The sequence below is a fragment of the Patagioenas fasciata genome, chromosome 10 (genome assembly GCF_037038585.1).
Source record: "Patagioenas fasciata isolate bPatFas1 chromosome 10, bPatFas1.hap1, whole genome shotgun sequence".
Classification (NCBI taxonomy): domain Eukaryota; kingdom Metazoa; phylum Chordata; class Aves; order Columbiformes; family Columbidae; genus Patagioenas; species Patagioenas fasciata.
The window spans coordinates 21434990-21460289 of NC_092529.1; the positions used below are offsets into that span (position 1 = coordinate 21434990).

Consider the following 25300-nt stretch of genomic DNA (forward strand, 5'->3'; position numbering starts at 1 on the left):
GGACGGCGGGCGCTGCGCACAGCCCGGCTCCCCTCGGCGGCGGGCGCAAGGCCGCAGCGATGCCCGGGCCGGCAGTGTCGGGAGCGGCGGCGGGGCCCGGCCCCGACCCGGAGGAAAGCTACGACTTCCTCTTCAAGCTGGTGCTCATCGGGGACGCCAGCGTGGGCAAGACCTGCCTCGTTCAGCGCTTCAAAACAGGGGCCTTCGCCGAGCGCCAGGGCAGCACCATCGGCGTGGACTTCACCATGAAGAGCCTGGAGATCCAGGGCAAGCGGGTGAAGGTGAGCGGAGCGGCGGCCCGGGGCGGAGGGAGCGGCCGGACGCTCCGGTTCCGGGGCAGGCGGGGAGCCGGGGCTCATCTCCCGGCCCGCCCCCAGCCCCGAGGAGCTCCGGGCCGCCGCAGCCGCCGAGATGCCGGCGGGGTCGCCCGGCCCCGGCCCGGCTGCCGGAGGAGGAGGCGGCGGTGGCGAGACAGCGGCTTTGGCGAGCGGTGCCACCCACCTGGGTGCCCCGTCCTGCTGCGGACTTGCCCGGGGCTGCTGCTGTGCCCCGGGGCGGGCTGCTCAGCGCCGGTGCCGCCTTCCCGAGCGCATCCGTGGCCGTGTTTTGCTGGGACAGGAACAGCCGTGCAGCCGCAGGCCGGGCTGGTTCCTCGTCAGCAGCGCCTGAAGGCCGGTAAAAGCCCCTCCAAGGCTCACTTGCGGCCGGGCTCTGCCGCCGCTCCGCTGTGAGTGCAGCACCCCTCTTGTCGAACAGGCTTCTGGCGAGGGGCTGTTTACAAGCCAGAAGGAACCTCAGCTGGACTGTCATGTTTCCAGAAAGGGATGTGGAACTGGCACATTGAGAGAAGCCTGAGGAGTGGTTGCTAAAATAGGCATATTTAAGTTACCTTAAACCACTGTTTATAGGGTGTCTCAGAAAGTGCAACTTTTATAGTTTTTCTGAAACCAGAACACATCAACCCTAAATCTGACTTCTACTTTTCTTCTGCTGGAGAAAACCAGCTACTTGTTAGGGTTAGAGAGAGGATAGGACATTTACCTGGTGGAATTATCCTCAGACCCTAAGAGGCATAGATTTCCCACAACACATTGGCCTCTGAGCACAGGATGATCAAACAGCAGGAAAAAGGGCTTAAAGCACCTCCAGAATGGGGTCTGACAGCTATCCTTACTTATCCCCAGGGGAACTAAAAGGAATTGAATGTAGTTGCTGCCTGGGAAAGATCATGAAACTGTACAGCTTTTGGTGACACAGAAATACGGTGATTGCAGTTGAATTTTGCTCTGTGTTTACCAAAGTAGGTGTCAAAGTCCTGTATTGTCTTCTTTTTTATGTACATAAATTAACTTTGAGCAGAGAATTAAAAGCAGAGAAAGTTGCAGAAATGGAAGAAATGAAGGCTCAAATTTTTTAGGAAAGGAGGGGGATTAGAAGTTCCACTCCTAGCCAAGGTGTTTATTTTCTTGGCAGCATCAGACATTTCCCTATCACGTGTAGCTGTGGTTAGCAGATGAGAAGGAAACTCAGATTTTCTGTCTGTGCTATTATAATCTCTTCTGTGCTTTCTAGCAAGGGAGCTGTTGGAAGTGTGGTTTCTCCTTTCGGATTGAAGCCTGGCGCCATATAAATGCCAGGCACATAGCAAGTGACAAATGTGTCTGTTCCTGGTGCCAGGGGTCTGGCCACAGAGTTGGGGAGCAGGAGAGGACTGGCCCAGGAAATAACCCCAACTCACTACCTGTGCTCTTTCCTCTTGTCACTACTTACACCTGAATTAGTAGTCAGTCTGTAATGAAACCTGTGGGTTGTTGCTAAGTGTTTTACAAAAAAAAAATAGTGAGAAAATGCAAGCTCTTGAGGCTTTTTCCTTGGAATGTTCTATACTTCCGCTTAGAACAAAAATTAGGGAGGCACAGATTGAAGAAGAGTATTTTAAGCATTACTTTAGGCAAAATAATGCAACATTGTTGATAATTTACCTTACATATATGTTTGATAGCTGCTGAGTCAGGGACACAGCTAGAATATGAAAACATTTGCTTGCGAGTTTTTCTTTTTTTGGTCTGTTAAGGAGTAGGTTTTATGTGATATTTTAAATCCCAGTCAGACTTTTCCAGTGTGATTGAGATTTCAGAGCAGCACATCCAATCTAGGTAGGATTGTTCAGCATGTTACAGGAAATGGAAAACAAGGATAATACTTTTGTGAGCTCCCTTATAGAGTAGGTAAATAAATTCTTTGTGTCAGATGTATCTTGCACATTTGACAGATTTGGTTTTGGTGTGGGTTCCAGTGATTGTAGGAGGAGCATTTTCGCTCTCCAAACAGATCACATCCTGTCCCTGTAGTAAACAAGCCTGTACATGTGCTCTGTGAGAGACACTGTGTGTCTCACTGTGTCTGGCTCAGTCATGTGATACATACTGTGTTTTAACAGTTTTGGATAAATTGTTGATTGGGATGCCTCAAATCGAGGTGTTTGGGACATGTTTAAAATAAAGTTTGACCTTACAAAAAGATCCATACAAAAGCATGCCAGGTGATGATTTTCTGTGCTGCTCCCATTTCATTATGGGTTTCTGCTACTCAAGACAGTGTTTTCATAAGGAATGCAAAGGCTTATTTTCTTCTTAGCAAACAGTGCAGAATAAGACAATTCCTATTTTTATAATATTTTGTAAGCTCGTCTTCAGAAGGTCCTGCAGAACAAGAGAACAGAAAAAGTCCCACAGAGCTTTTGAACGCTTGCTCCACATCACCGATGGCCTAAACTTCGTTTTTGGTCAGGCTGAGGACAGTATTACAACACAACATAGAGACTGTGAGCCAGATACTTCTTTTGAGATTGAAACAAACATTTTAAGGTTAATTTTGTTTGTGTCCTTTTCTGTTTAAAACTTCAAGTGTTGTCATTGCAGTTATATAATGTTTCGGAAATATTTGGAGCCCAAGGATTCTAAGTCTCACTTCCTTTTGATGCATTTTTGTTGGATAAGGGAAAAACATGTTGGGATACTAAAGGGATCTAAAAGTTCTGAAAATAACTTTTTAATTGTTGTTTTTAAACTCAAGGCTTTCCGTGCATCTTAAAACTGCATTCTTTCAAGTGCCTCAAGTGATGCTTACTACACCACTGCTTCATCAGCTACTGAAGCTGACTAAACCTCAGATTTATAGAGATGTTAATGCTTGAAAAAGGATCTATTAATGGTCAGTCCTGATAACTGAAGCATTTTCTTTTGAAATAAAACAGTAAAGTATTGGTATCGTAAGCTTCCCCAGTATGTGCTAACCCTGATTTGCCAATATTTGCTACTTCCAGAGAGGAAGAATATGTAAGGTTGTCTGCGCCATCCAGTCTCCTGTTGTTCTTGTTTCAAGATCTCCAACTGTAATTTGAGGGGTTGTGCGGTGGGATGATAGAGGCCCATTGCCCGTGGGACAGGCTGTTGTGAGCCATGGGCTCCTGGAGGCGCTGGAGAAGGCAGCCTGTAGGGAACAGAGCCAGGCAGGATTTGGTGGATCTAGCACACTGGGTTCTGCTGGAACTTCAAAGTCAGAGCTACCTGTGATGACCACCTTGATTTTATCACAAAAGCAAATTCGGACCAGCATATATCCAGAATTTCCCCCCTCAGCTTTAGGAAATGTCTGCGGTCTATTTTCATTTTTAAAAAACCTCTAGCACATGCTGTTTAACAGGCTGAAATTGTGGCATTCTGCCCTATAAAATACATTCTCCTTAGCTGGCAAAATGTAGTCCTACAGAGTACAGACTGTAGTTCCCAAAAGTTGTGGTTGTTGACTTAATGCATAGTGATTGAAGTCCTGTTACTTGTTCTTTAAGTGTGAGAAAGCATCTGGCAAACAGAACAAAAAATGTTTTGTAACTGCTATGTCACTGTAAGAAAAGATTTATAAAATGGTGGAACTAAGACTACATAATGATAGGCAAGGACATTCTTAATTCCTAAGTCCGTGAATTGTGGTTAGTAATAACAAAATTCCTTTCTTTCACTGAATTTCCTCTTAAATTAATTGTGTGTCTCTAGTATCTACTTCATGCTGTCATTTCTTAGTGGTTTACATATACTGAGTATTTTTTCCTTTATCCATAGTTTTTCTCTTGCTGTGTCTTTCAGAAAGCAGCAGAAGAACACTTGAAAACAAACACGTTATTTTTCTGACAAATACTTCTTTATGTATCACCGCACTTCTTAATTTGCAAGCTTTCTCAGCCCATGTGATATCAAGATTCTTGGCTTTGATTCAGGCCTCATGGCTGTAACTATATTCCTTTCAGAATGGCACAAAATATAATGTGTCATTATCTGGCCAAATTGCAAGTAATATAAAATTAGGACTTGTTAACTGTCTTGATTCCTGACTGTTGTATTTAATAACACTGCTAAACAAATACAAATGAAGCTATTGGTTACTCGATGGAAGAATATTCTTTGATATCCATAGGAAAGTGTAGCTCTCTTCTGTGTTAACTGCTGTGACACCCATAATGCTAAAGCAAACAGGAATGCTGCAAACAGGGGTTCCTCATTCTCTGAAAATGGTGTAGGGAAACAATGGAATGGATCAGTTTATCCTAACTGTGTATGGATATTGCTTTAAATTGAAATGTGTTGCCATACGGAGGTTGGTTTTGTTGCTTTTGACAGAAACTCTATAGGTTAAGTTTCTAGATTGTTTCAGTAAGTTTTCTTTTATGAGCAAGTGTTGTGATTTGTCAGTGGACAGAAATGTATATTATTGTTTGCCATTTGAGGTGACAGGATTTGGACACAGTTGGTTAAGAATCATTTAGCATGGTCTTTGCACCCACCATTTCATTGATGGAAAATTTTATGGAAGTTGCTATATGTTGAAGAATTCGTAGCACAAAAGTGACATTTTTATCTTTTTAAAGGAAGGTATCAGCAATAGGATGTACTTAGCTATTATTAATGCTCTTTCACAAGCAAAAGTAAACCTGAACTCCTGTAATAGTTTAGATGAACCAGGAAAATTCTTAATAAGTTATGTAGGAAGTATGGGATGGAGAAATTATTTAACGTGTCTTGAGGCCATTTGTTAAGCCTTAACCTTTGATAAACAACATGTTTATCAATGCAAGAAGACGCCACGTCAAACCATTTGATAATACTCATGCTCTTTGGTCAACCTGTCACCTACTGTCTTGAAGACTCTATTTCTGTAGTTGAAACTCTTTCTTTAAGCCTAATTCAGACAACCCAGAATGTTCTTTTAGAGATTCACCATAAATTTTGTCACCTTCTGTTTTCCTCCTTACATTAAGTTGAAACATTCCTTGTTTCAATTTTACTCTGGTGTCTTTCATCCTCCCCTCATGTGCCAGTGTGAAGATCCTGGCTTGGTCTTGATGACCTCCTCCTAGGCATGGGCCAGCAGCTGACAGGTCATCTCCAGTCCCTCTCCCATGCTCAAGAAGCTTCTTTCCCTCAGACTCTTCTCACAGGGTGTGTACTCTGGATACCTGACCATGTTGATGGCCCTCCCCTGAACTTGCTCCAGTTCTTCAATGTCTTCCTTGCATGGGGGGCCCAAAACTGGACACTATATTTTAATTGGAATCTAACAAGTGCTGAATAAAAGGGAATAATCACCTCCCTTGATCTGCTGGTTCCTGGTCAGCTTGCTGCCTGCAGAGACCTGCCCCCCAGGCAGTCAGAGCCCAGCCTGTGTCTGGGCAAGGGCTGAAGGAGATTAACTCCTTCCCAACAGGAATAGATGAAAAAGCAAATACAAAAAGATGTTCAAGACTTTGTCTAAAGTACTTATGGAAAGCTCCAATTCTACAGCAGTTACATGGAGTCATGAAAAAACTTACAGGAGTTAATAGTTGGTTTAGTGCTTTGCTGTTCAGTACCAGCCAGTGCTAAGGGCTCTGCTGGCCAAAAAATTCAAAGCTAAGAGCAGATCAAAATAACCAGCTTTTGTAACTAAGTGGGCATTCAACTGTGAAACAATTAGCACAAGAAAGGTGGCTCGTTGCCTTTGTTCACTTAGGATATTCTGCCATATTCCTTCCGAACAAGGGGTGTTTATTCTGTGTCCTCATTTGTCACTAGGGATGGTCCCCTGAAGACCTGCTACCAACCTCTTATTGCATAGGTGTTTTTCCTTAGTATCCTCACATGAATTTAACACAATCCTCCAGCAATCCCAGCTTCTCTCTTTCTTTCACCAAAATTGTTGTGAAAGTAATTACAAAATAAGGAATTGCTTAAAAGGTTACGAAGTGACAGACATGGCTTTCATCACATTATTTACAAAGCTGAAGCACTTAAATAAAGAAAATAAATAATTAAGAACTTTGTGTCATATACTGCATATGTGATACACTTATACAATACAAAAGACTATATGATTATACTTTTTTGGTAGCCTGTGGCTAGTACAGTTCACTTGGTATTTTGATTTTTAACATCTAACTTACATTGAGAGGCTTTAAAATGAGAAATACTAAGACTAAATTTTCTTCCAAAGAATTTGCAATTGTTATTTCTTGTCAAGAGTTACCTGTTTATAAAGATAATTTAACAAAGAGACTATATAAAACTTTTATTGTAAAATGACGGGTCTAATTTGTAGTTGTGCTTGGTATTTATATATAGTTGTCATGTTTCTTTTCAATAGAATTGTTTGAAATGTATCTGTGTACCCCTACTGGAGAAAATACTATTAACTTATGATCAGAACTGGTATTTTTGCAATTACTTATTTTTTTTAAATCCTATATTGGACTGATTTGTGCTATACAGAGACATTTTTCGTAGAGTTTTGTAAGGATGCTGTCAAGCGAATTAGCTACATTTTGCCTCTAGGAATACATCTTCCTTTAGACTAGGTAATCTGCTTCATAATACTTGCACACTCTGTTATGTCTGTAGTGTGTGTTCTTATTGTTTTAAAATAAGACAGTTATTAAAACTTCAAACACTGTGACAACAAGGTTTTCAAGCTCCCAAATTGTGAGGAGTGAGTTGTTATTAGCCCCCTACAAAGTACCTTTGCACACTGAGCATGCTGCAAGGCAGACTGATCCTCACCAGCTAGAGCTGCCGGCTCTGCACACGTCTGCCAGAGACTGAACAAGGGCTCCTTGCTCAGCTTCAGGTGAGGTTATTGCATCGGCTCACACCCACCTTCAGCAACAAGTTAAACTGAAGGGGCATATTCATTATTAGTTTAAGACAACTTTGCCATTACTCTCCTCCCTATGCAGTCTGTGTGCTTTCAGTATAATTAGTATTAACCCTTCAAACAAAAGGAAAAAACTTATTTTTCAGTTAAATCATGGCTCTCTTTATCAGATTAACAGCTCCTAGTTTCACTGCAAGGAGAGGGCAAGTTTTTGATGACTGTGTGGTCTTGGTTTGGCTGAAGCAAGTCATTAAACCATGCCCTTATTTGATGGACTTTCCCTGAAACAGAGAGTGAACAGCGACCTGGCTCCTTCTGCCAGCAGAAGGATTGGAACAATGACCAACGTGTGTCGGTTGATATGTTTGCAAAGAAAGTATCGGATTTTGGGTCTAATGTATCCCGTAGTCTCAGCAATGAAAGCAAACCCACAACAAGCTGATGATAATGTAAAGAGCTAAGTAATTCAGAATCCTTACACAAAAGAGGAGTGACAAGTAGGGGAGCATGAATTTCAGATTCTTAAGGGAAGAGGCCTTCCTGGAGGGCGTAGGCTGGGAGGAGATGGCTGGGAGCTCCTGGAAGACCGGTCCTCTGTGCTGTTCCCAGCAGGATACTCAGGGCTTCAGCAACTGTGTATAATACATTCAGTCCTGCAAACACAGATAGAAATGTTTGAGTAAAAAATGTGTGGGGGTGCTGCAAGATCTTGTTGGTGACATTTTGAGGTTGCTTTATCACTACTGAAAGGCTGTAGAAATGGGGGCATGCCAGAGAAAGGCAAATATAATATTCAGAAGGGCAAGAAATCCTGAGAACTACAGGCTGGTCAGACTCATTTTTGTCCCCCAGGAAAATCATAGAGCAGTCCTTCCTAGAAGCATTGAGTTTTGACCCCGCTTTGAGCAGGCAGTTGGCTTTGCCACCTCACAAAATTTGTCCCAGCCTCAGTGATTTTATGGTACATACTTACACAGAGGTTTTCAAAATCCAGTGTACAGCACAAGGCCCAAGACTGGCTTGCTCAGTCACTCTGCAGGTAAATCCCTTCTATGTGAAAAGTGCAAGCTAAAACTTTTTTTAATTTATAAAGCTTATAATTATTCTATATGCACAGAATCTCTCAGACCTCTTCCAAGAGCTGGGTAATCATCATTAGCCTTGTTTTGCACTTTGCCTAATCACGTATTAAGATTTAAAACTGTGTAACAGACACAAAGGTCTAGTGGGAGACTAGAGTACAGAGAACATCTTACATAAACCTGCCATGAACTTCCTTATCTCTAGTAATTGTCTGTTCTGTTAATAATCATTGTTTTGTGGTTTTCTGAGTCCATTACAGTCCATTCCCCCTCTCTGAGAAAACTCTTACCAGGACAGAGAAGTACTTTTCTAGTGTAGTGATTCCTTTTAAGCCGTATAAATAACATTTGGGATCTAAATGCTTGGTTAGCACAGGAAAGTGATCTGATCAGCACAGCCTATTCCAAAATGAAAATTTATGCTAAAATGCAGCAGTCAGAAGATACAAAGTACTAATGTGCGAAAGAAAGAAATGGAAAAGTGATTCCTTATAATTTGGTATAAAACATCATTGGTACATTGTGTTTAGTTGTCTGCACTTTAAAAGAAAGGAGTTCAGAGGGAGGGGAACTAATTAACAGGTCTACACTTATAGGGAAGATTTAAAAAACCAAGAATATTTGCTTATGTCCTGTCTCGGTTAAGAGGAGATGCAGAATATATAAGGAATGGCACAAAAAGACAAGCAGTGGTCTCTCACATCTCAATCCCCAAATGATAAATGAAAGTGCAACAGAAGGACAGAATATATAAAATTTATAAAAGGAAATTCTTTGGTTTCATTGCTGCTATATATTAAAGCCAAGAGCTTTGCAAGATTCAAAAAGGATTAGAGATTTAAGTGGAGAATGAGAACATCCACAGTTACTTTAGATTAAAAGCTCCTGGAATATAAGCCGTCACATTCCAGGACATTAGACAACCTATAAAACAAGAAGCTTTAAAAAGAAACTTTTCTTATGAGCAGGATACTGTGTTTGTCCACTCTGAGTTATTTGGAACATCTAGTACTGGGAACTGAAACCCTGATACTGAACTCATAGCTCATACGCTGCTGGATTTAGGCAAAAATCTCCGTATTTCTTCCTCCTGCCCAGATGTAATGTCTCTTCTACCACCTAAAAAAGGACAGGTGACTAGACCGACTACATCTTTGACTTTATTGGAACCTAGAATTGCTGGCTTTTCCAAAAGTTTCATGTTTTTTATATATATTCTTTTAATTGTCTCATATTTCCTTATAAAGCAGCATCAGTGCTCTCAGATGCCAGTGCCACATCCTACTCCAGTTGTTATTGTCCCTGCAGCAGAACTGGTGAAACTGTGTCGGTAGCTCAGAGGACAAGCTGATGAAAACCCACCTGTAGTTTCGGTGGCACACCAGGTGATGAACTGGAGCAGCTTGGCTGTGGGCTAAGATCTTGTTTTGCTAACTCTGCTAGGGGAGGTGACAAAGGGGTAGGGCTGGACATACAAAAGTGATCATTTCATAACCTGCCACAGAAGGATGCATCAGAGCTCACCTGCAGGAATCCAGAGTGTCTCAACTGATACAGATAGAAACTTTGAGCAACCAAGCACAAAAGGTTCTCCAGTGTACATTATTGTCCTTAAATCACGAACAAAGAACTAGAAAAAAATTATGCCAGAATGTATTGTGTATAAGGGAAATTTATAAGAAGGCTATTGAATCAAGCCCTAGCTTTTAATTCAGTGTCTCGCTGTATGCTTTGTTTAATTTAGCTGCAGATCTGGGACACGGCTGGCCAGGAGAGGTTCCGAACCATCACACAGAGTTATTACCGCAGCGCAAATGGAGCGATCCTGGCCTACGATATCAGCAAGAGAGGCTCTTTCCTGTCCATTCCTCGCTGGATCGAGGATGTCAGAAAGTATGCCGGTTCCAACATTGTACAAATACTGATTGGTGAGTTAAAAGTATTCATACCAAGAACGACATGTTACTGTACAATCTAATTAGTTGCAATACTTGTTTAAGATGGTTAAAAGTTTTATTTTTGTTGAAGTTAAGATGTATGTAATAGATCCAATTGGAAATTTTCCCGATTTTTTTTTTTTTTTTTAATTAGGAAATGCTGATTCATGAAAACAGGAAAGTTTTGCTTTGATCAATTTGTGCTAAGATGTAGCCAGCTTTGTATCAGAAGCCAGCTTTGAATCCTTTGCATCTCACTTAATGGAGAACTGGGTGCCCAGGATCTCCAGGGCACAGCCGTGGTGGAGCTACTCTCATGATAAGGATCAGAAGGTTTCCAGGGCCCAAAGAAGCTCCATCATACCAAGCTAACATGTTTTGGTGAACTGGAACACCCACATACTTCAGCAGATGGAGGATTTTGGAAGGACTTCAGGGCAGTCAGGGTTTGTCAGTTCTCTGCTAGAAGATCTGCTTCCCATCCCCAATTTTTCTGTCTCAGATGTGGCTCTCGAAGCCTGTAGACCTGTAGTATTCTACATTTCTCTAGGAACCGGTAAACTGCTGCTGTTTCATAAAATGGTTTTAGCTTTTGCTTCTAGCCCATTTTGTTTCTGCTAAGGTCTACAGCCACCACTCTTCAGTTACTGACTTTTTCTGTTCTCTATAGCAGTCATACAGAAATACAGGTTGGAAGGGGCTTTGGAGGTTATCTCGTCCAGCCTGCTCAAAGCAAGGCTAATGGCAGGTTGGTCAGGGCCTTTCCAGTCAAATTTTGAAAATCTCCAAGAATGGAAATTCTGCAGCTTCTATGGGCAACCTGAGAACCTCCTGCTAAATACTGAGTCTAACATAAACAGTCATTATAATTACTCCATTGTTTTTTTTTCTTCCAGGAAACAAGTCTGACCTAAGTGACCTTCGAGAGGTTCAGCTGGAGGAAGCTCAGAGTCTGGCTGAACACTACGATAATATCATCTGTGCCATAGAGACCTCTGCAAAAGACTCCAGCAACGTGGAGGAGGCTTTTGTGAAGATGGCTACAGAGCTCATGATGAGGCATGGAGGCCCCATGTTCAGTGAGAAGAATACTGACAGCATCAAACTTGACAGCAAAGACGTTGTAGAAAGCTGGGGATGTGGTTGCTGATCCGAGCTAGGTGATATCCCTAACTTTACTGGAATTTAGATGGTGCTTCACCCTAATGCTGAGTAGCATGGTAGCCATATTCTCCTCCTCCTGTGAAACCAGCAGTTTTGTAGAAGTTAGACACAATCCTGTTTGCTTTGGTGTCTTATTTTTAAAAAGGGACTCTTGAGAGGTAGTCCTGAAAGTCAAGCCCTCTGAAAAACTCACTCAACATTTGTCCCCACCATTTTCTTTTGTGTAACCTTCATACAAGTTACAAAAGCAGAGGAAACAACTTTGAACTGGTGATGTGGGGTGAGGAGACAGATGGTTGGGGAAGAGACTGATGCACACCCAAAGTCCGGAAGCATTTAGCATGGAACTATTGGCAAAGGAAGTTGCTTTTGGAATAGGCAGTCTTGACAGTGTCTCTTTAAATCCTCAGCACTCCACCAATGACCAGAAAGTGATGGTGTCTCTGATGAAGGTATTTCAAGTGTCAGAATACCCAAGGATTTGATTACAGGACCAAATAGCAATCACCTGTCCTAGGGCATATGGATTGCTAGTTAGTAATGGAACAGGTGAGGAAGCCTTCTCTCAGGTTTTGTTATAATTTTTTTAAGGTATCATTTTAACAAAAAGCTAAATCAGCCTGAGCAATATCACGTGACTTGCTGTCAAGCAGGATTGGACCAGCGTAGTTATTTTAAATACAGCCTTGAGGAGAGGGTAGATGCATTTCACTTTTTGCGGTTTGCACAGTGATAGCGCCCTTTTCCAAGTGGGTATCATTCAGTTTTTTGCCCTCAGGTCTCTTAATTTCATTCCATAACTCAAGACCTGCACCACTGGACGCAGGAACTGGAGAAACCTTGAACTGACTGGTAGCCATGATCTCCTGCCACGTGCCTAATGGTCATCTACAGGGTGAATTCTGGTCATATATTTGACATTATGTTACCAGAGTGTTTATTGCTTAAGTAGCTTAAGTGGATTTGGGCTGTTTTTTAAACCATCTCTCTAAATACAATCTGGGCATATAATGGGAAAGAAGACTTCAGAATAGCTGAAAACTGCATGCATTGCAAGCTCTTGGTTGTGGAAAACCAGCGTCTTTTCTAGTGATTCCCTCCCAACTTTGTATTCAACTGCTTCCCTCTCCCTATCACAAGTTACCAATTGCTTTTCATTTCTTGAAAACACTCAGCAGGAAAAATCTGTCACTGTTGATCAGAAGTCTACATTGTTATGGATTTGCAAAGGGAGCAGAAGCAGGATTATTTTAAACTGCAGTTAAAGCAAAGGTGTTCAGACGTGACAAGGGATTTTTGCAATCCCGATACTTCGAAGGAGGTTGTTTTCAGAAAGCACCCACTTAAAGTGAAGTCACATGTTGTTTTTGAAAACCTTGATCAAAAAGAACCTGAATTGGTTTGCTATTAGGGCTACACCAGTTTTTAGCCATTCAACATATCCAGTATCATGAAAGTCGTGAAGATTTAAGAAAGGGCTAGTGGATCCTAATTTCAATACTATTAATCTTCCTACAAAAAATATTAAACCAGTCTCTGGTCTTTTGTTTTTTTAAACTATCAGGTAGATAATTGAGGAGCTAGGCATGCTTTGTAGCCTGTTTGCTTCTAATTTAAGGGGTTAATTTTCAAGTTTTATAGTTGTAAGAGTGAAAGGGCCTTAAATTTTTCAGTTAGTATTGTTTTCACAATTTGAGTGTTTGATATGGAAGGGCAGGTTAAGCTCCAGTACTCAGTACTGTTTTTGGATAGTTTTCCAGGACCTTCCCAGCGCTCCTACATCCAAAGATAACAGGCAGTATGTGTCCAGCAGTAGCTAGACACTGAAAATGAGCATTGTCCAATCTCTAGATTTATTAGTGATTAGCAAACCTGGTATTCCACTCTTGGGAAAAATGATGAAAACAGTTCAAGCTACAGCTCAAGTCCTGATAAATGTTTTTCCTTCTGTTTAGGTGGTCCTTAAGATCCAGAATACTAGCAAGCGTTTGATTTTATGTCATGACATATTATAGTTTACATCTGTAGGTCACAGTCCTGCAGTTCTGCATGCTTGAACATGGACCCTCAGATAAGCTCAGTGTCCCACTATTTGCAGGATTAGTGCCAAATTATTTAAGCCATGCTGATAAAAATCCACATGCATTTAAGAACAGTATTGCTACCTCTCAGATTGAAATCAGTAGTTTACATAGTAACTCATGTTAAAACTGGAGCAAGATGCAAAATGAACATAAATCCTGCTTCCAATGCAGTCAGTGAATGATTGTGTTTTTACAATAGATGGAGAAATGAGCGATTATTGATCCATTGCCTTAGTTCTGAGGTTTGTTTAGTAAACAAGTAGCATCAGACCAAGAACTATACCTTTTCTTAAGAGATATGTGGTGGCAAATCATAAGTTAGTCTTGAAGGTTGAGCCTCTGTCTGCAGATTAGTCTGTTTCAGTCAGAAAACATGAAATACAGCACCAGTGATTCGTTCACTGTGTTTTCAAATGAAGGCACCGATCCAGATTAGTTTTCATTTTGCTGTTGAAAACTAAGACTATGGCTTTAACTCAGCTTTTTCGTCTAACTCTTGGCTCTTCTGTGTTGTAAGAAGTATAATACAAATTTGCATGCCCTACCTAACTGAACAAAAGGGAACAAAGAAACAGACTGAAGACCTGGATTATTTTTTCAGGTTAGTAGCAGATACAGATAGCAGTGCTTGGGCTATCAGTAGTAAAAAAAGATTTTGATTACCAAACCCTTTCTTGGTCTATTAGTAATAGCCCAATACTCAATAGGTTGATAGCTTCTTGATCAGAACTTAGAGCTTTTCGCTCCCTTTCTGAAGGCTTTTGTGAAATCTGTAATTCACACACATAGCTATGTAATTCAAATATTAGGAAGACAGTCCTGTTGGTTTAATTCCACTAATCCTAGTGAAACCAAAAGGCTACCTGGGTGAAGAGAGTGAGTAGCAATAAACTTGAGATTTACAGGTAAAACCTCAGTTTCAAGTCTTAGGTTACGTGCGTGTGCTGACGTACATCAAGTGAATAATTCAGTAGTGCAGGATCAGAGTTCACAGCATAAACATTTGCCAGAAACCTGTTTACTGGCAGTTGAACATTAACAAGACTATGGTGCAGTAATTGCTTTTAAGCATATCTCCTTGGCTGACCACGTATTTGCATTAGTGTTTATCATTTATTTTTGGCAGTACCCAAACTGTGCAAAATATTACAAAAACACAGAGGGGGACATTGATCCCTGCCTTGTACCACTTAGGAGTGGAATGCAGAGGCAAATGCTGAAATGAAATCATCAGCAGAATGTGGTTCCCAGCAGCGTGGGCATTGTTATCCTTTGTATTGGTTTTGATTTAAGCTAATTTTATCTCCAGTTACCCATCCAGTCCATCATCATGGATGGAACTTGTATTTGCATAATTATAGATATTTGTACAATACCAAATGTGTCAGTCTAGAAACCTGCTAACATTTGCTTTGCAAAACAATTTTTTTAAAAAATGAGAACACTTAAGAACAGAGGAAAAGTCCTAAAAATGTTATTATTCTCACTGTAGTGGAAAGCAGGTCACTTTTGGGTGGGGAAAAACTACAAAACTAAATGAAGCCCAGCTAGTACTGCATAGCTTTCTAAGAACTTCATGAAAAGTGGAGCTCTTGCTCGTTTTTTTCTTTGCCTTTAAGGAAGATCATATTTATTTGAAGAATAGAGTGGATGATCACGTGCAATATACATGCAATATACAGTAGCACCCTTAAATAACATTAAATTCTTTCCTTAATATGCCCCAGTAAATATTGTCCCACTAAGATTTACACCTCTGTTATTTAATCTCATAGTCCCAGCCATCTGACCATTTGAATGTCTTTTGCCATCTCAGGCCAGTCCTGAGGGAACAGGGAAGTAGCAACATTATTAGTTTCTCTCTGTAGGATTGTTTTGAATTTATATGTTATTTCATTAATAGAAATAGTCTATGTTTACCCATCCTGCCTCCAAAGCGTTTATTATATTAACAGACCAATGACGTTTGCCTTATTGCATTATTTTGTGTAAACACTGTGCTGGAGGAACATGAAGTGAGAACAATACCTGCTTTGAAAACTGAAAAATTAAGTGACTCTCCTTTTTTTTTCAGTTTTCAAAGCATGTAATATATGCTTTGAATATATACATATGTATATGATTAGCAATTAATTAACAATATGTATATTATTAATTAACAATTAATACATATGTATATGGAGCCTCCCGGGTATCTTAGCTTTTACTGGCCAGGTAGTGTTAGATTTCTTTTAACTCCGTTGAGTTGGGTTATAAAGCTATTGAAAGCAGCAAAAAAATCTCAGATGGAAGCATTTAATTGCAATCTCCACTGCATGCTTTAGAAAAATACCCCAAAATATTCAACAACTAGATGTTCTGATTGCCAGCAGAAGTTTGGCCCTCTGTATCTTTTTTATCATTTCATTTAAGTTTACTTGGAAAAGAGCAGGGTTACAAAATCAAAACCAACCAACCAGCCAACCCAAACGTACATTTACTGCTCATGGAATTGTTGCCAGAGGTTAGATAAAAATGGCCAGTGTACTCCTCTATCCTGATCTTAGCAGTTTTTTAATATGACGGAAAAATGTTAAAATGCACTTTAAAAATAATTATTTGAAGTACAAAGTGGTTGTGATTTTTTTCCCCCGCTTTGTCTCTTTTAACAAGCATTTCTATTACTTGAACATTGGTAAAGGCAGTTCCTGTATTACATTCGTAACTTCAGGTGTCACTAAAGACAGACCGTGTCAACAGTTGTTTTGTTGGTCCGGAATTAGTGGCCAGCTGAAAACAAGTGAACAGATTAACTCCACAAGGATGGGAAAAGTGAAGCCTGATTAACAGTGAGGGAAGATTTTCTGTTTAGTCCAATTATATGTGTTAGGTTTAATCAGTGCTTACTCAGTCCAAATAAAATATTTTCCTTCTCAAAGGTAAAACAATACACTATACAAAGAGTTACAGGTTTTCCTGTTCACTTTTTGTACAACAGAAATTTGACTGCTGTGTATATTGAACAAGAGTGAACTGCTTAGCTAGTTAAGTGTATGCTAACAGAACAGTTGAACATTTGGAGAGCTGTTAAATTGCCTTAAAGCTGTATTTAGAACCTATTCCTTCCATTACGAGGTTAAAAGTATGTCTCTCTCCCCCAGGGCACCATTTTAAAAACGTCAGAAGATCCAAGATTGTACATTGATTAGAATTTATTGAGGCTGTCTTTATCATCAAAGAAGTCACTTTTCATATTTCTTTTGCAAGATATTTTTAGACCTCAATTGAGTTCTTGCCAACTGGATTATCCAGCTGAACTGCTGACACTGATTTCTACTTTCTTTCAGCCTCAAATTTAACAGAAAATTGAAGATTAATCTTCCTATCACAAAACGCTGAAGGGCCACCAGATAGACTATAATCAGCAGGTTTTTGCACATGTATATCTATCAATCTCCTGCTCCTGTGAAAGTTACTTAGTATCTGTCATGTATGCATATAATACACTATACTTCAGAATCAATCAAGTCCAGCATTGCAGTCATTCATCCAAGCAGGTAGTGTAAGTCAGGGTAAGATATCAGGTGGGTACAGCAGCTTCACAAAGCTGCTTCTGTTTAAGCTACTTCTGCCAAAGGCTTACCTAGCACATTCTAAATTCGCTATTGCAGCTAAATTACTAGGGGTGAATTAAAATTAATTACAAAATTACTACAAGCTATATTATTACAAGTGAACTGTTTTAATTGACTCATAAACATAACATTAAAAAAATCCTAAATTTATATATTTTCATTTTAAAGCCCAGACTAGGATACTAAGAACGGTAGTCACCTATTTTCAGCTTTCAGAAGAACATACACCTTCTCATTGACTACACTGTAGGAGTTTAAACTCAGAAGAACTACAGAAAAATCTTTTAGAAACCAGACTAGGCCTAATGTAACAAGACATAATGTTAACAGGAATTTAACACTTGCAAAGCAGAGTTAAGGAGTTTTTTGCTGACTTTTTGGTATCAAAAACCTAATTTTCCCATAAACTCAGACATCTTAAAGTACACCCTGTTCAGATGTAACAGCTGGCTAAAAGGATTCAAGTTTCTTTGAAGTTTAGCATAGAGGAAGTACCTTACATATGACCAAAATTATGGCAAGCTAGCAGTTAGGAATTCTAATTGTTGGATCAATTAAAAAACAAAATAAAACAACTTTATGACACAAAGATTATCTTCTCCAGAAAACAGCAGAGGAAAACATTAATTGGAAGACTGTATTTCCTTAGAAATTGTCTTTTTAAGGCAGCTGACCAACACAATCTGTGTGTTTCCAAAAGCCAGTCTCTTCAGTAACTGCTAAGTAACAGCCTATTACACTGCACTGTGCTGTAGAACATGCGATGATCAACACCCAGGTTTTCAGCAATAAATTCTATGAGCAATATAGACTCATAAGAAGATGTGAGGTTTTGGCTATCTAAACTACTGTATGTGAAAACAAGAGTGTTAAAGATGATCCTTTGAACACAGCATGCAAACTCGTCTTGACAGTTTGAAGGTACTTCTAAAAAGCGAGTTAAGAGCTGAATTTTCAGAGACATTAAAGCTGCAGACAGATGCCAACCAATGTCTTCAAAAGCATCTAGTTACTATTGAAAAAAAAAAAAAGCACAAAACTTGTATGAAACCAGTTTTGCACTAAAGGGAAATAGTTACCAGGAAAACAAATACATTCATGTGAAAGGCAGAGTGTATTGATGATTCCGTATTTTTCATGTTCATTCCCTATTTCAATGCACCGTGTAAGTAAGCATTTTTCCCCTTTATAAATGATATTAAAATAGATTATTCTTAGTGTGAAAAGTGGTTTGATACTTGACAAAATAAAACGCTATATGCATTTTCTTAAGAGAGTGATAATATTGATGACAAGAATAACTTTGCTAATAGTTTGTGGTGTGACATAAGGGATTTGCAAGCTGGAGTTAAGTGTTGGAATGGCGCTATGTGCACAAACCCTTTCAAAACCAGGGGAAGCCAACAGCTGAGATCAGACACAGTCCTGCCTGGCTGACATACAGCAGACACATACCAAGCAGAAGGTGAATTGAACTATTTGTAACCGTTTTTAAAGATTTCTATTTTGTAAGTCTGTAAGGAGAAATGCTAAGGGTTTTGACAGATCTGCTCAGTGCTGCCAACCCAGCTTTTCCCTCTTTTGTGCCTCACTCAACAGTATCTGACAGATATAAGCCCCACAACTCCACAGAGCAGATAGCATCCAGGTGAGCCTGGCTGGCACACCTGTTGTGGAGAAAACAAAAAATCTCTAATTCATATTGAATTCATTCACTGCATTCCAAAATTATTTGAGGGATTTGGATGATAACAGTGTTAAAATTATTCTGCATTTTCTAGGACAAATCTGTTGCTGTTTTTCAAGGTTTCTTTAGAAATGCAGGCTGTACATTTCTAATCATCAGTAACTACTTTGCTTTTAAACTGTCTTATCACAATACTGTCTAGATCATTTGGAATATGAGGAGACAAGGGAGCAAGCTTGCATACTACAGTAATTTTTATACTTTACCTTCATCTATTTATGAATTTATTATGAAAAATATTTTTAAACGTATGAAACCTGCATTTTGTTGTGAATTTTCACAAAGTAGTGGATACATTGTACTGTGTATCATTAAAAAGGTTTAATTAAAGCAAACATTTGGCAATTAATACATTTTGTGGTTATTTTATGCATGTACCTTGCTGTGGTTTACTCTCAGAAACGAAATCAAGTTTTAAGACATTTTACATAGTACAGAGTATAGTACATAGTATAGTCTTCTACTTTTACACAAGATATGATCTAATGTACTCTTTATTAAACAAACAGTGCTTAGCTCTCTTTTATCCCTACAATTGCCCATCCCTTACATCAATGCACGCATATTACATTGTTTCAAATGAGTAAACTCTACAGCATAACTGTCCAGAAGATTAAGAATGAAAACCAACATCCTCAGTGTTGGAGAAGTGCAAATAAGTTTTTTCAGTGCTTACAATTGAGTGTAAACAATGTAGTTACAACTGTACCTTTGCAGGGAACATTTAGATCCTGGATTTTGTTTTATTTTCTGTAAATTAAACAAAGCAACACCTCCTTCCTTTTGCTTGGCCCTTTAATTCTAACGTCAGTTGATGAGCTAAGCAGGTTTTTGAAACCAAATATTGATTCTGTATTCAGTCTGCTACTTCAACAAGAGCCTCAGATACCAAACCAGCAATTGGTAGTTTTCAAGGAAATGATCTTGCTCTGAACCTGGTTCCCTGGAGTGCTGGGTGTAGCTGAACACAACTGTCAATTCTCTTATTCTTTACTACGAAAACATTCTGGATGTGACTGTAGGTGTGCACAGTGCTTTAGAGAATCAGTGGAAGAGATAAATAATGCAACCGAGACTGAGAAATGAGACAGAACTGGGAGAAGCAGCTGATAAACAGAAGGCTGTTGGGAACAAAATTACAAGGGAAAAGTCAAAGCTTAGCACAACATTTCTGTGAATTATTTTGTTAGTATTTCTCCTTTCCATCCATCACCTAGAAACATTTTCTGAATGAGAAAAAGGTGACAAAGAGCTGACACTGAAGCTCTGAAAGTGGAGAGTGGTGAGAACACAGCTGTGGAACCAGCCCCGTCCCTGTGAGCAGCAACCTTCGCTGTGTGGCTTCCACGCCATAGCTACTTACTTTGCTGAAGAAAGCCCGAACATTTGTCAGTTTTGCAAAGCACATAAAGCAGAATTGGGACGTAAATGTCTCCTGTTTCAGGAGCACCAAGCTCCGACTCTTCTCTCAAACTCCTGGGGCGCAATTTCTCAGTACTTGACAGGAAAGAATTAGTGAAGAGGGATCAAGCACTTCACACTTGTTTGAAACCAAGAAAGGGTGTGAATGAGAGGGAGCTAAAATTACAAACACTCTCTTGCTATTTTTTAAGCATTTTGGCTTTTTGAGGATCTGTGGAGTCCATATTGCCACTTACCAAGCTGGGATTCAGACCATGGAGATGGAGAACCTGAAATGCCCTGAGTCCTGGAGAACTGTGTGGGGCCAGTGGTTTTGTATTTTATTACTTCGATGATATGGAAAAAAAATACAGAAAATATGGGAGGGAGAAGCAGAGAATGACAACAATCCGCCTCCTTTCCAGCCGGGCAGCCGCGCTGAGGTAAAACAAGATGGCGGCGAGCGCCCCCGCGCGGCTGGGCGGGAAAGCGGCCCGGCCTCCGCACCTGGAGGAGCCCCCGGCATGAACCACCGCAGCCTCCATGGGGGGAGGCTCTGTCCTTTCGCTTCCCAAATAACCTCATTTCTTACTGAAACGCCTCAGGCTGGTGTGTTTAAGACAAGAGGGTCTCCAGCTTCATGCCTACGGAGTGCTCACTCTGCAGGGGCCAGGGAAGGTCCCCACGGGTGAAATGAGCTCCCACCTGCACTTGGATCGCACCAGGACTTTGCTGAGCTAAACACCTGTAAGAAACGCTTGTGACTTGTACTTATCCTGATGAGGCTGTTAGCTTGAGCTACTATTTCTAATTATTTGGGAATGCCTTAGCCTCAAGGACATTATCATCAGGAGGTAACAAGGCAGACAGCTCGCTACCCTGTTCAGGGTCTGTCTTTGTACGTTAATTTGGAAACAGCTGTCAGTGATAATTTTATGCCTGTCCAGGGAACAGCCTGGACTTCCTCAAAGAACTTGGCTGAGTCTGGTGAACATGCATGTGCCCTGCAGTGCCCCAATACCATATACAGATAATACAAGTAAGGGTATTTTTCCCCAGATGACCACCAGACCACTCCAATAGGCACAGATTTAATATGCCAATGCAGCATAATGAAACTACGTATGCTCCAGAAATATCTTGCCTAATCTCACGAATATGTAATATACAGGTGGAATTATTGTATTAGAGATGAGGTGCTTAATTATTCTGTATACATAAATAACCACTAGAAACCCCTTATAGGTGTGCTGGATTTGGGAAATTCCCCCAGCACGTGGTACCAACTAAAGCAACGTCTCCTTTCTAAACAGATTTCTGTTTCAAGAGTCTCAATTTCAGGTAACAAGGCTATTGAAAAGGCAGGTGCTGCTTTGAAGAACTTTATTTGTGTGAATACCAAAGGCAATTACCTATTGGTATCTGCTCACATTCATGGGAGATGGCCCTGCACAACTACATTTTTGGAGCTTTTTAGGAGGCAAGCCACAGATATCGCCTCAGAGAGCCAGGCATTAATTTGGATATTACTTAGAGCCACCTTCTACTTTAAGCATTTCACTGTCTTCTGCCAAAAGCAGGTTAATTCACCAAAATGGCAAAAAATCCTCTTCAAAAATTAGACATCATAGCGGAGAAGTGAACCCAGGCCACGTGTGAACGCCGACACCTTTGCACGCCCACACCCGGCGTACGTTCTTCAGCGTTCTCCCAGAATTAACAGCTCCCGCGCTTCAGTACCTCAGCTCTGCCCAAGTGTGGAGTCTCCTTCTCTGCAGACATTCAAAGCCGCCTGGACACCTTCCTGTGGAACCTCAGCTGGGTGTTCCTGCTCCACGGGGGGATTGCACTGGATGAGCTTTCCAGGTCCCTTCCAACCCCTGACATCCTGGGATTCTGCGTGGGCCTCTCTGGGTACGTCTGCATTTCGCTGGGATTGAGGCGCCTGGACACGAAGTTCCTGCTCGCATGTTTCCAATATTCTTACCGATAGTCGTCTGCCAATGCCACCGCGCTGCAGAGGCTGCATTTCATCTCCTGCTACCACCGAAATACTTTAGTTTTTCTAGATACGATTCAATTGCACCACATCACAGCATAGAATCACATTTGTGCTGCTGAAGAACAAAACACAGAGCGAAATAAGGAGTTGTCCCAGGAAAAAAAATCAAAAAACAAAAAACACCCAACATTATCAAGCAGTTTATAGAAAGAAGTAAACTACAACGAAATACCCCAACAGATTATCATGAATTACATCTTCAAGTCGCCTGGATATGGCATTTTAGTAAAAAATTCTGCCATTTGAAAAGATTATTCCATAGGAAGTGGTATCAATAGGTGTAGGAGACTGATTTAACAAATGTAGGATGTACTACAAAATACATTATTCCTTTCATTACATTAAGAGTATTAAAGCTTCAACATTATAAACTTGATTGTAAATTCAACTATTTTTTTTTTACATCAAAGAGATGATACCTGAAAATTTGTTAAAGTCTCATACATTCCTTTAACTTTAGTTTAATTGAAAAATACTTCTAAAGAGAGACACATGATACTGGAGATGACACATGATCAGCGTGTAAAAAATTGTCTATATTTTGTATTAGCAAAAATAACTACAGGACATTTTTGTAAGGTTGCTTTTGAGAGTTCTTTTTTTATAGAACAAAAGGTATCAAGAATAAAAACACTACTATGCAAGCCAAAGGGCAAGTTCTATTTAGAAGAAACTACAGCAAGATCCTCAAAAATATTTTAAAAAGTGATTTCAGTGATTAATTTCAGCACAGCCTGGTCACTTAGATACAGTACATTTTAAACTTGAAAGATGTGTTGTACCATCCAATAGCTTACCTGTGTTATCAGTGAAATTCACTGAATGTAACGTGGGAAATACTGGGTATTTCAAAGAGTTAAATGTTGAAGCTGAAAGCAGACTGAAGAATATAAATGAAACTCCAGGTAACAGAACACTCACTAAATTCCACTCCAAAGTACCATAGCAGGAAATGTTAGAAATTACAGTGGTAGCCCTTCTGCAATGTTTTATCACACTTGTTTTCACAAACATTCTCATCTGTACCATGTCCTGAGCGAACGGCAGGCACAAAATTCAAAGACTTTGAAGTCTGCCAGTGTAGCATCTTCATTTGTAAAACACGAAATAATAACACAGTGAACAATGTCTGCTTTTTGAGGGGTGATTATTCAATATATTATTCAATAATCAGTGACTTGGATTTTTGTTCGTACAATTTATAATTAAAAACCAAACTGCACCCGTCACTTGCAGAATCCCAAGCGGCAAGTAATCCACGCTGTGCTCCACACCAGCCAATCTGTACCCCTGTGAATGACCCCAGCACCACCGTCTGATATCCTCAAGATCCCCAAGACCGAGAAGCTAAAACCTCCCAGCAAACAAAAGAATGTACTGTCATGTGGGGATTTAAGTACCAGTAACGTGTGTAAGCTATCATGAAAAATCGCTATTAAAGCACCTAACGTAAAGGAGGACAATTAAGGGCAACTGAAGTAAGAAACTGCATATTTCAAAGTACTTAAAAAAGCATTACTGATATTTAATATACTTATGTTAAGTATATTAATATACTTAACGTAAGATTTTATTAATATAAAAGTTAAAAATTTTAGAAAGCAGCAGTTGTGGCATGATTTTAAAGCACGGTGTGTTTTTTGGGGGAAGAAAAGCATAGCACTGAGTGGTCTTTAAGAAACCATGGCATCTCAGTTAGGTGCAAAGTTCTCCAACTGGAAGACCAGGTCTACGGCAGCATCAACATCTGGTACAATATGATCTGGCTTGACTAAGCCAGGATCAAATCTAAAATCCCTGTGGCCATGGAACACCGTTTCAGTTAAGCTCTCGCCGGCGTCCAAGGGCACCTCGGTGTGAGGGTTGTAAACCCCCGTACAAACAAGGACAGACCTACAGTGGGCAGCAGCTGCAGAGGCCAACTCGTTCTCCCAGCTGTTGTCTATGTCCTCGTCCTGCGAGACAGCGGCGGATCCTTTGCCGCCTGCGGCTTTGGCCTGAATCCGCGATTTGGAGCCTTTTCTGGAGTTCTCCTCAAGATAGCGATTGTAAAGGTTAGCACCATAGACATCGGTCATGAGATTATCTCTGGAAATACAAGAAGAAAGTCTGGTCAGCCGGGCGATTTTAGCTGCCAGATTTCAATTGTGTGAAAGTTATTTTTACAGTTTTGATTTAACGGTTCATTTTATACTTTACATAACTTTATGTGGAAGTAGGCAGAGAGGAAGAAATCCAATCCTATAGCTATTTTCTTACACCACTTTCATTAAGCATGACGTATGATAAAAGTGAATAACTGCCCATACTGAAATTGCAGATGGGAGCAGGGGAAATCAAGGACAGGTATGAGCAGTCCATGACTGAGCTTACTATATTTACAAGCATCCTGGTGATTCTAGAACAATCTTTAATACAATGCAGCTTTATCTCTTTCTATGAAAAGGATTCTGTGATGGGATAGCACACACAGTAGCGTATGACCAGGCTTCACGACCTCACAAATTCCAGCTCTACATTCTCTAATAACTGTCATTTATTTAAAGCTTGTTGGTGTTATACCAGTAAACCTGATAAACACCCATGTAAATATTTTTTGTTAGATTTGCACACCAGAAGTTTAAAAAAAAAAAAATCAGGAGAAATCTTAGTTGAATATAAACCACTTTTGTGGAAATTACACATAGAAAAAGCAAAGTATTACTAATACTCAAAATTAGAAACAGCGAGACTTGACCCCAGATGGAGACCCTCGAATACCAAAACACGACTCCCAACAAAGGGCATGATTATGGAAATAATCTATGTTTAATGCATCAGTTAAGCGGTAAGAACTAATGAATATGCAATTGGTCTGTGTAATAAATACCAGGAAGCATGAGCCATGTGCTTGATTAGAGGAGAGATCCTCCCTGCGTCCAGCACACTGAATAAAGCGCCTGCTCGGTAACACTTGCAGAGCAGAGTTAAGGAGTATTTTTGCGGACTTTTCAGTATCGATATGAGAAACAAACTCGTAAGACTCAT

The 25300-nt window shown here is 40.2% G+C and overlaps 2 protein-coding genes across 11 annotated transcripts in view; one reads left to right on the forward strand and one right to left on the reverse strand.

Annotated features, from left to right (window-relative positions):
- RAB43 (RAB43, member RAS oncogene family) lies at positions 1–19159 on the forward strand. The gene is made up of 3 exons (XM_065845637.2): positions 1–281; positions 10009–10192; positions 11098–19159. Exons 1-3 carry the CDS (start codon positions 60–62, stop codon positions 11349–11351), a joined length of 660 nt encoding a protein of 219 aa, XP_065701709.1. The 5' UTR covers positions 1–59; the 3' UTR covers positions 11352–19159.
- Positions 6455–25300, reverse strand: part of LOC136105797 (haloacid dehalogenase-like hydrolase domain-containing 5) — a 27950-nt gene continuing 9104 nt past the window's right edge. For 2 of the 10 annotated variants that reach the window (XM_065845635.2, XM_071813301.1), the window contains exon 8: positions 23017–24361. In XM_065845635.2, the coding sequence (XP_065701707.1) occupies positions 23965–24361 (397 nt within the window). In that variant the 3' untranslated portion in view covers positions 23017–23964. Of the gene's footprint in view, positions 7836–19106; positions 24362–25300 lie in introns of those variants that run through there. The other 8 variants (XR_011740784.1, XR_010652042.2, XM_071813298.1 and 5 more) reach the window with 8 other exon arrangements.

What these genes read in the sequence shown, in the direction of transcription:
- RAB43 (XM_065845637.2), top strand. Translation starts at nt 60, where the DNA reads ATGCCCGGGCCGGCAGTGTCGGGAGCGGCGGCGGGGCCCGGCCCCGAC. An exon ending in TCCAGGGCAAGCGGGTGAAG is followed by an intron (nt 282 to 10,008) that starts GTGAGCGGAGCG and finishes TGTTTAATTTAG; the next exon opens with CTGCAGATCTGGGACACGGC. An exon ending in CATTGTACAAATACTGATTG is followed by an intron (nt 10,193 to 11,097) that starts GTGAGTTAAAAG and finishes TTTTTCTTCCAG; the next exon opens with GAAACAAGTCTGACCTAAGT.